The sequence below is a fragment of the Papilio machaon genome, chromosome 1 (genome assembly GCF_912999745.1).
Source record: "Papilio machaon chromosome 1, ilPapMach1.1, whole genome shotgun sequence".
Classification (NCBI taxonomy): domain Eukaryota; kingdom Metazoa; phylum Arthropoda; class Insecta; order Lepidoptera; family Papilionidae; genus Papilio; species Papilio machaon.
This window is the reverse complement of record NC_059986.1, coordinates 5,003,342-5,014,154: the sequence shown is the minus strand read 5'-3', so window position 1 is coordinate 5,014,154 and position 10,813 is coordinate 5,003,342. Positions and strand designations below refer to the sequence as shown.

At 35.0% G+C, this 10,813-nt stretch overlaps 2 protein-coding genes across 2 annotated transcripts; one reads left to right on the top strand and one right to left on the bottom strand.

The window, feature by feature from the left end:
• The first annotated feature begins 581 nt into the window (after nt 1-581).
• Nucleotides 582-2,328, top strand: LOC106710692 (thioredoxin reductase-like selenoprotein T homolog CG3887). Its single transcript, XM_014502828.2, has 3 exons — nt 582-862; nt 1,404-1,533; nt 1,807-2,328. Exons 1-3 carry the CDS (start codon nt 705-707, stop codon nt 2,125-2,127), a joined length of 609 nt encoding a protein of 202 aa, XP_014358314.2. The 5' UTR covers nt 582-704; the 3' UTR covers nt 2,128-2,328.
• Nucleotides 2,329-3,006: 678 nt separating this feature from the next.
• Nucleotides 3,007-10,788, bottom strand: LOC106710667 (WD repeat-containing protein 35). Its single transcript, XM_045686781.1, has 22 exons — nt 10,664-10,788; nt 10,477-10,588; nt 10,183-10,322; nt 9,892-9,994; nt 9,614-9,774; nt 9,309-9,456; nt 8,732-8,862; nt 8,380-8,583; nt 7,947-8,061; nt 7,765-7,878; nt 7,477-7,696; nt 7,034-7,259; nt 6,748-6,917; nt 6,380-6,595; nt 5,531-5,674; nt 5,100-5,223; nt 4,902-5,024; nt 4,639-4,732; nt 3,758-3,933; nt 3,586-3,672; nt 3,343-3,452; nt 3,007-3,275 (listed from the first exon to the last, which is right to left on the bottom strand). The coding sequence occupies exons 1-22, from the start codon at nt 10,685-10,687 to the stop codon at nt 3,104-3,106; spliced, it is 3,114 nt and encodes a 1,037-aa protein (XP_045542737.1). The 5' UTR covers nt 10,688-10,788; the 3' UTR covers nt 3,007-3,103.
• Nucleotides 10,789-10,813: the final 25 nt, after the last annotated feature.

Here is a 10,813-nt window from a genome sequence, read left to right as displayed (position 1 = left end):
TTTTTACTACTTAATAACTAACCTTTCTTCAATAACAAGAATTTATAAAAGTCATCCAGAACAGAACTGACAGAAGTCAACATACTGTCAGTGTCATCTGTCAGTGTTAACTTTTTTAAATTTTATGACCTGGTAATATAGACCTTTAGGTCATATCTTATTTGGCTTACAGTGTTAAGTCAGGCATATTAGCAGAGTACAGAATATAGATTTAATATAGTTCAGATGATATAGTTTAGTTCATTTTCTTGAAATGGTTCTCCCTCAGCAGATTTGGCCAGAGTCGAGTATTTATACCTGTTTTTTTGTGTGACTATGGATATATACAAGAATATGTCAGTTTAGTGTTCTGTTACTGTTACAGCACAGCACAGTAACTAACAAATAGCAATAGCAGGATAGCAAGGTTCGCCATTGACGGATTACGTCACGGAGGACATCATCATCATCATCATCAACTAACAAATGCAAATTGGCTATAGATAACAGAGTCCTGTGTTACTTTTGGGTCTACACTCTTTGTTTTGCATCGTAATTTTATACTGGCAATGTATCAGATGTCAAGTGACTGAAGACGAATTTTAATTGAATTAGAAAAACGAAAAGCTGCCTAATTGCTTAATATTGTCATAGTACGATTATTATATTTTATTTTACTGTATAATTAAAAATATTTGTTGATTAATCAGATACAAATAAAGGTCATGATGTCTATGACAAACTATTTGTCGTTATCCATAGCCTTTTTAGGTTTGTGTGTTATTTTATCGGCTGATCATTTTGTAAGAGCTAATGAAAATGATGCTGAAAGCATAACGAAAATTGGACAAGGCATGGGGCACATTATGAACATTTATTATTGGTATGTGTTTGAAAAATGTTTACACTTGACACAACACTTATACATCGTGACAATTAATAATGTGATGTTTTTTTTTGTATTCTGTCACAATAGATTATTTCCGTATTTTATGTTTAATCTTATTTTAAACAAATCACCATGTTTAGCGTCATAATAATTAAATACTGATAGTTATTGTATTAAAGACTATATTGATGACTTAGATAAGTCACTGATTTTGTTAACATATAAAGTGCGTATTAACAATGGTAAATGGAAAACCTTCATCTTTTATGTTTAGTATGCATCAAAATATTTTTCCTAATTGGAAGGGGTAATGTTTGAAACCTTTTTGCTGGGTATTTATGATGTCTAGTCAATTGGACCTTCCTAAAATGCACACATGGTTGAAACATGAATAGTGGGCAGTCATTCACTTCTATTATTCCCTTAAGTCATAGAGAAACCATTAAAATTAGCCTTTAAGATCTAAAATGGATATTTGTTGTTTCTCATTGTTCTTTGTGTAAGCTCTAGTTATTAATATGGATTTAATTTTTAGTTATTCCTGTGGCTACAGAAAAGTGTTTGAAGACTATGCTGGCATAATCCACCAAAAATATCCTGAAATTTCTGTTATTGGTGCAAACTATGACCCACCTGGCTTAAACATGTACCTATCTAGATTTATTGTAAGTATTGTTTGTAATTGCTAATTACCATTTTGATTCTCATTAATGATTAGAACAAAAATAATATTAAACTCTGAAGCTCTGAATAAATCAGTAATAATAATAGAAGTTTACAATTTTAAAAATGTCTGAAAATGTTCTAGTATTGGACAGATTGGAACATTTAGGGGAAAATTCAATTTTGTGTATAATAGGCTTGCATTTAGGATGATACAGTGGAATGAAATGAGGTATAATGTGGTATAGACTGAACAATATTATTTATGTTTTCAGGGCTTAGGCAAGATGTTGTTAATCATGTGCATCCTCAGTGGCGTAAACATCTTTGCTTGGTTGAACAAACCTCAGCCCAGCTGGTGGAGTTGGTGTTTAGAGAACAAGCTATATGCCTGCATGATGATGTTCTTTTTGGCCAACATGATTGAAGGACAACTGGTTTCATCTGGCGCATTTGAAATATCTCTCAACAATATTCCACTTTGGTCAAAACTAGAAACTGGTAGAATTCCACAGCCTCCTGAATTGTTCCAAATCATTGATAATACTTTGCAGTTTTCTAAAATGGATATGCCAAACAATAATTACGTACAATAGTGTTAGTGTTATGTTGTAGTAACATGGTTATGGTTGGGTTACAAACGGATCATAAAGTGATTCTTAATTTTTCTTATTTTACCATTTAAAAATAAATACCTATAACTTTGTTAATAAACATATTAAGTATCCGCATATATTTGATTAATTGAACTCTACAGTGTACAGTACAAATAATTTTTCATGAGCATTGTTTTCAAATTGTCAGTTGTGTAATTGTCTTATGCAACAGTTTCCTCTTTTACTTAGATAAATTACCTAGTCAAGGATAATTAACAGAAACAAATTAAAGTTCATACAATTTGTGAAATATTGTTAATAAAGAATTAGTAATATTATTATATTTCATTTGTGTTTCATTTTGTCTCTTATATTTTATTGTTAATAAATATTAATAGGCTATATCACCATCAGAGTAGATCTGTAAAATCTTACCAAGGCTAGCAGCAATGCACAAGTAAAATTAATGGTCACATAAATTGTGGTTAAGAGTGTGTGTAAACTTTAGTAGGAATTTATTTTATTTATTAAAGTGGTACATGAATTGCATGTTCAACAAGCACGAACAGGTACAAATAACACACAGAGAATAAAAACAGAGAAACATACAGATAACAGGCATACACAGCATTCACAAGACAAGTTTTAGATATAAAGATTGAAATTTAGAAAAGATACTATCATTTTAATATACAAATGTCTTTATTCCTTATACATGTAATTTTAATGGACGGCATACATTACAATTTGTTTAATCACAGTAAAACTCATTAATATTGCTTAGTTTACAAATTACAATTGGTAAAGTATATAATAATTATATGTTGATCGTAATAATTGAAATTTTTAAATTACAAATACTACTGATTTTCTGTCTGTTGCCTACTAGATGTAACAAAGTTGGAAATTGGTGATTATTATGTGACATTATTTATTAACCTCGAGTTCGTGATGTGGAGGTATGAAGTCTTTATGACTAGGGCAGCTGGACATGGCACATGGGGCAGGAGTGTCGTATGACGAGGTCATGTCGTTGCGCGGCGGCGGCACAAGTGGTACACGACCAGGTCGCGTGCGCCGCGCTCAGCACGCGCCCCGACACTACACAGCCGGGGAACTGCGCCCCGCACGACAAACATCGCACAGACCTAACGACCACTCTTTGTTAATAACATCTATCTATAGATAGAGGAAAAAAAATCATTTTGAACTCACCAGTCGGGTATGCTCGTTTGACAACTTGGACAGTCAAATTTATTTCCTCTGTTATCTTTGGGTTTGCATCGAGTGAATATTTCTATGGCAAGCTCTTCAAAAACGTCAGGCTACAATATGTAAAGAAACGATTACTCTTTTCAACGATTATGAGATAAAACCATAATTGAAATCGATGTTTTAAACAATAGGTGTGTAGTTTAAATATGTTAATCTAAGCGAAGAAAAGAAAATAAACATTACCTCTAGAGCTTCCAATTTAATGAAAGCTTTTGAACACAGCTCGAAAGCTTTCACTTGTAATGCAATGGCAGCAATCGTACACCACATCTAGGGAAAAAAATAGATTTAAATACATCGACCGCCTGTATAAGCTACGAGTGTTAATACATAAATGGGCAACGGTGGACCTGACCTGGATGTGTTGCGCTACATGCAGGTCGTCAGCGTGCGCGGCCAGGCGGTGCGCGACGGCGCGCGCAGAGTCCGCGCGCACGGGCCGCGAGCGCGCACGTCGCGCCGCCAAACACAACCAGTGCTGCGCGCTCGCCGCACGGTAGCACCGCACCGCCTCACGACTCTTGCACCCCTCTGCCACCCACAATCATTTAAAGTGCCAATACCTCATTAAACAAGGGTTAAGTTTGAAGCAAACCATGGCTCACCGTATATTGATATTATTTCGATACATAGCGTGATGGAATAATTCATGTGTATCATCACCATCATCATCAGCCTTTGTTTGTCCATTGCTGGATATATTCATGTGTCTCATTATCAGCTCACTATACGTCCCCACCGAGGAGCCTACCCTAACTTAGTGGTGACTAGGTCATAGTCAACCACGCTGGCAAAGTGCGGGTTGGTTGACTTCGCACATATCTTTGAATCTCTTCTCAGCTATGTGCAGGTTGCAAGCCATATTCATGTGTTTAGCCGCGATTATTTAACAATGAATACGTATTCTTGTTATCATGTTTAATGACACAAATTATATTTGTTTTTGTGCATTAAAATGTAATAATCTAAATTGTCAGTAAACGATAGGCGTATAGAAAAACATTTTGATCATGCCAAAATGAGTATTTTATAGTTATGTTACAATAACTTTTCCCGAAATATACTCATGAAATGTAATGTTAAAGATTCGTTTCTTTCGCCTCAATAGAGATAATTTATATGATAACTGAAGTATTTTATCTCATAACACATGATACCACACACAAATACAGAGACATTTCTATCTGCATAGTTTTATTCGGACGCATAGAGATAAAACAAAGTAGATGACATTACCGACTGAGTTTTGTGTATAAAGATGACCGGCTAAGATGTATAGTTTCTTGATACGCAAGGGCGATGCTTTTTGAGACGCCTCATTGTTAGCTAACTGCAAATTGACAAAGTAAAGTGCTGTACAATATTTTAAAAATGTGAATACAATAAGGTTTAAAATATAAATTGCTTGATTATTAATTTGTATAAATTATGTTTCCACTACAACAGAACTGCAAGTGACCAATTAAATTAAAGCATTTCATTTATTCAAAATAAATTACCTGAAAAGCCATAGCTGCCGCTTGAAGCATTCTTCCATTCTCTTTCAGTTGAATAATATTTTGTAACGACACAATCTGATTTGCGTCGTTAATATCGTCCAAAACGACTTGCTTCCCCCCGTCCTACGTAACAAAAACATCCGTTAACATTTAATAAAAGCTTATATATTAAAAATGAATTTAAAAAATTATAGTAACCTTGGCTTGCCGCGGTGATCCGATGAATAATTTAGCTAAAGACTCGTTATCTTCTAATGCCATGTAGCATTTCTTTAACCCTTCCATATTATTAGACATTGAGTAATATTCGATAGCACCAGTCCTGTTCACAAAACATGACTTTTTATATTAATCAAATTTATTAATGCAATGATGCTGGTTCAACTACAACTTATAACATGAGTGAATCAGATTGAGGACATTACCGCTCTTTGTATTTTAACCACTTGTAGCGTAAAATTCGAGTTTTCGTTGGTGTCTAAGCTTGGTGTCAATAAGACATTGGTTTTTTAAAGTATTGTTTCGTAAACATTTTTGTCTCTTTTGAAATAGGTACTTAACTTGTATTTTTTTGCATTATCTGCCGAAGATTCTTCTGAAAATAGATGCAAAAAATTTTGTAAGCTTACCAATTCTGTCGATCTAAATAGTAATCACCGATGTTGATGTACGCTTGCTTAACTTCAGCGTCTGTCGTGTTCACAGACATCTTCAATAGTTCTACCACTCGAAACCAATGACCCAAACGCTTCCGTAGTGCAATAGCTAAATCTCTGTAATGTATATAATATTTTAAAATACAAAGAATTATAAAAGTGTTACTATGACTTCATGCGTCTCGGAAACACCACTACGTATCAACTACCACCTACAACTACTCTATTTAATAATAATAACTGCTTTATTGTAACACTCATATACACAATTATGTGGAAGCATTGGTTCCTGAACTAGGGCAAAGCCCTGTGTTTCAGGAGCCAATCCCTTCCCCCATTATCATCATCATTAAATTAATTTTACATTTAGTGACACTCTATTGTTCATCGAATTTGCAATTGTTCGTCCTATATAAATTAATGTTACCCAAAGTTGATAGCTTCTCTTTTTTTTTTTTTTTTTTTTTTCAGAGGTGAATGCTTTATGCATACTCCGCGCCCCGGGGGAGGCGCGGTAGTTATGTGGGATTCTCTTCCAGATGGGAAGCATACCCACTAAACCCCTCTGTTCCTCCAACGCATGTTGGAGGGGCTGCGGGCACGCTTTCGCTTTCGTCCGCAACCCCGCCTGCGCCAGCTGCCGAGGCAGCTCCCACTACAGAGGAGGTCGATCCCTAGCCACAGGTGACGGATCCCCCCGAATCCGGCACCATAAAGTGTGCCTAACCCCTGAGCCATTTAAGCTCTTTTCCGAAGAATACGACAAAATTAAATCCTCACGCCGATTTGATCTTAAAATATTATTCGATGTGTTTTACTCACCGCCTATCTTCGTCATGGTATATTTTTTCTGCAGCATCGAAGTCTTTGAAATAAGCGAGTATCTCGGCTTTCTTGAGTGCGTTGGAATGTAAAGCTTTCAATCTTGTCACGAACCGTATGCCGGCGTAGTCGTTCCGTCTCACGAACGCCGCCTCCGCCGTCTCCAGACCTGACTCCGATTCGAAATTCTTCAGCGCACCCTCTGCTAAAAGTAACCTGGAATAGATATTTCAAACAACTACGTACATTTGTCATACAAAATCCTCATTAAGATACAGTGCATGAGAAGACAGTGGACAGTGCTTTAGGAATTTAGAGGATAAGAGGGCTTTTAGAGGATTTAGGAAATACAAAATTACTTAACTTACCAAAGTTGTGGATGCGGATTATCTTTAATGAAGCTCTCCGCCTCTTTCAGTCCTACTTTTTCGATCAACTGTCGCGTGTCCCTCAGAGACTTGACTTCCACTCGCACTATGTGTTGCGGTGTACATTTATCGGTTATATTGTCCAAAAGTGCACTCGTTATTTCCAATTCCTGAAAATAAAATAAATTTTATTGTAACCTTAACTTTTTGAATTGACGTCTTTGAAGCGCACGTGTAATATGAAACAAAAACCTACAAGTTAGCAATCAATAATTTTAGTTTTTACCTTAAACTTGCAGAGATAGCCTTGCATAGTGAGAGGCTCTTCGGGCTCATTGTCCCTCATGACATACAAGCGGGCCTTCTCGGCGACGGCTAACATTTGGCAATTGTCGGTCGCCCACAAAGCACTCCAAACGTCTTTGCGCAGAGCTTGACCCATACTTATATTGTTGGCCATATCCGTATCCAAAACGTATAACGACCCTGGTTGGTCTATTACGAAGAACTTACTACAAATAATAACTTATTTAATTTTAAAACAAGTAAGAAAGCGGACTGTGGGAGAATACGAATTAAATTGGTCACAGTGAAATCGACGTATACGCAAACCGCGAAATAAAGTTACCCTCCTGTGACAGTCGTATTAGCGTTCCGTATTAAATAACATAAATTATTTTCTAAATTACTCCAAAACATAAAGGAAATTATTGTTAATGAATAAAATACCTAGAATTTGAATTCAAACCCATTTTATAAGGTTTAGCATTCATATTAATAGATGTTATTTTCTTGAAATTGACGAGAGAGAAAAGCAATATCGTGCCAGAATCTCTGCCAACTAATAGATGACTGTCCGAACATGTCACACAACAGATGGTGTCATCTTGGAAACCTTCCCCGGCGGACATGGGACTTCCATCAGCACGATATAATTGCTCCGAAGTATCTGTAACAGTATTACAATAAATAAACTTATATTGTTCAATGTATGAAGTATACAAAAACAATCCTTACGTGGTCTGGATGGTATAGAAAATTTCCATATTAAAAAGGAATCCTTTGACGCGGCCACGACAACCGCTTTACTGTTTATTGTAACACCAACCACAGGCATAGTTATTGCTTTTGCTGAAATGTACAATAAAAATAAATAGAAGTTCTTTAAAGATTAACTTGCTTAGGCTGAAGAATCTTACCATCGCATTGAATTCCTTGTTGGTTCGAGATAATAAGAGTATTCAAAGTGGCTATTACACAATATTCCTCTACTCCACACATATCTATGACGTTAGGAATATGATTTATCCATGACTGAAATAAAAGATAGTTTTCAGATATCTTAGCGTCTCTTAACTTCGCGCGAGGGAACTGCGCAGCGCGCCAATGACCTTGGGCCGCCGAGATATTTGAAAAAAGTTACATCCTTACAGAAAAAATAAATTTAATTAAATATGGTACTCAATGGCAGACGCAACTGTATAATAAGGTTAACTAATATTATGTTAAAGAATACCGAATGTTGAAAGTTTGAAATAATTTCTTTCCACATTTTCGAATTGACAAAATTAAGCTTCAAAAGATATATACAATTTTGATTTGGAATAGCGTATATTATTAAGACATTCATACCTGATGTGTCACAGTGTCCCAGAACGTTACAGTATCGGTGTCCGAAACGAATGCTAGCGTGTTCCCGTAGTATGCATACTTATGATCAGGCTTGACATTGGCAAAGTAAATATATGAATCAATAGCTATAGCCAGTCGGAGAGAACATCTCTCCCACGACAACGCTCTCATCGAACCACCCGGCACTCGTAGCGTCCTAACTTGCTGAAACCAAGATAACATACTGACGCACTTAGCATGAGCGTCGCCAAGGTGGGGGCAGTGGGGTCAGCTACCCCCTAGTGTTATTTACTTTATCTTTGCGTATTGTATTTTTACTATCGTAATTATGTATTGTGTAAACATTTCCTACCTCACCATAAGCAGTAAAAAATTGTATGACATTCGCTTGCTCCTTTGTACAGCCTGCTGTCGCTAATATTGTTCCATTATGATTCCAGTGACAGTCAATGATGGTCATATTAGTTTCAACAACAACACTTTCTGAAATTTAAAAAAGAACAATTATCATACTTAATAGTTTTAAAACCAATCATTAATTAAAAATATATTTATATTGTTCTCTTATTGAGTACTAGCTTTTGTCCCCGACTTTGCGTAGAATTTTAAAAAAAGAGTGAAAAGTATATCATGCGTTACTCGAGACTATGTTCTATATGTGCCAAATTTCAATAGATGTGGCGGAGTTATCGAGTAAATATATAAATAAACGTCTCCCTTGGGAACTTGAGAGATCATACTTATCATAGGTTCTTTCAGATTGTGTCTATGTAAATTTTCATAGAGATCCGTTTCGCCGTTCTAGAGATAAATAGTAAAGATCCATCCATCTATCCATCTAAACTTTCGACTTTTTCATTATTAAGAAGAGTAATATAGTAATATGAAAAAATTTTACTTCATACTTTATGCAACGAAAATTTTCATACCTTCTTCTATACAACTTTTCATTAGTAACAGTTGACCGCTTTTGTAACAAATCACTAAAACAGGTCTATTAGCAGGTGCTCTGCCTGAATACCAGTCCATAGTTATAATCTCCATTGAATCTGAACTTCCGTTGGCCACTACTGGCATCTAAAATAAAAATACACAGATTAAAAACAAACAAGTATACTAATCTTCTTCTAGCTTAGCAGCCCATTGTGGTCCTTGGTGTGATCTTTATCTAATTATATAGCTAAATTTAAATATTATAAAATATAAGATAGATTTTAAAATAAGTATAGCATACTATAAAGTTCCCTTGTTCATCATATAAATGTAATTCTCCATTTGATAATGCAAAAAGTAAGAGCGAGTTATCTGGTGACCACTGAACAGCATTCAAACCAGGTCCTTTAATATCTTTTCCCCAAACACGGGAACCATCCACAGAACCAACAATAACAGCACCTGAAAGTTTAATTAAGACAATGAATCACTCTTAAAAACACACCAATTGCAAATAAATAATTCATGATATCAAAATAAAGAAAAAACCTCTGTATCACCAATTAAATAATCACCTACCATCTGCATATGCTATGCAAATCTTTTGTCCATCTGAACCCCATGCCATGCTTGACACTGTAGACTTATTTCTATTGTTGATCATTTCTTCATACCAAGAACCCTGAAAGATGAATGTTGTAGTGTGTTTATAGGTTTCCACTATTCAACCCTGAATGAAAACATATTATTACATCCGTTTTTAAGAGAAATTGAGAGTTATGATAATGTTTTTTTATACACATGTTTTAACAGTGAAACTAACAATAAAAGTCATAAGAGAAATCTCTGAAACAAATAATGAATTCTCACTTTATACAGCATCCAAACAATAATGACACCATGTTCATCACTGGTTGTGAGTTTCTGGAAAACTTCATTCCATATTGCAACTTGTAAATGGCCTGTATGACCCTCCAGCGTCAGATTCATGGAAAGATTTCCACCACCACCTAGAATATATAAAAAATTAAATTTGTATGTCATGTGTTTTAAGTAAATTTGAGGTGATGTGTTAAATAATAATGCAAAATATGGTTATAATTGTAATAATATCTAGGGAAGACTCTAAGGTTTAATAAGCAAAACTTGATAACACCTACGTACCTGACTCTAATTTTAAAACTTTTAACATTCCATCTTCCCCACCGACAGCAATGTACCCAGTTGATTGATTCCATGATATACAATTTACATTAGATTGTTTTGGTATTGCAATCTACGAAACACAAATCAAAATTATCTTATACTGATATTGTTTTACAAGGTTTTAGACATAGAAATAGGTAGGTACTTTTTTACTCATGTAAATGAACATTTTGGGTTAAAGCTATTTTGTGACTACTAATATATGAAAATGTACAGTCGCTGATAGCACCAGGGTTAACTTTATTATTATTCTTATGATTTAATACATAGCAATGACTGCAATAATTGTGTACAA

Excerpts from the sequence above, each read along its gene's own strand:
- LOC106710692 (XM_014502828.2), top strand. The coding sequence starts at position 705 with ATGATGTCTATGACAAACTATTTGTCGTTATCCATAGCCTTTTTAGGT. Across the intron at positions 863-1,403 it reads ATTATGAACATTTATTATTG|TTATTCCTGTGGCTACAGAA; the intron begins GTATGTGTTTGA and ends TTTAATTTTTAG. Across the intron at positions 1,534-1,806 it reads TGTACCTATCTAGATTTATT|GGCTTAGGCAAGATGTTGTT; the intron begins GTAAGTATTGTT and ends TTATGTTTTCAG.
- LOC106710667 (XM_045686781.1), bottom strand. The coding sequence starts at position 10,687 with ATGTTCATTTACATGAGTAAAAAA. Across the intron at positions 10,589-10,663 it reads TCATTTACATGAGTAAAAAA|ATTGCAATACCAAAACAATC; the intron begins GTACCTACCTAT and ends TGTGTTTCGTAG. Across the intron at positions 8,062-8,379 it reads GGGACACTGTGACACATCAG|TCATGGATAAATCATATTCC; the intron begins GTATGAATGTCT and ends CTTTTATTTCAG.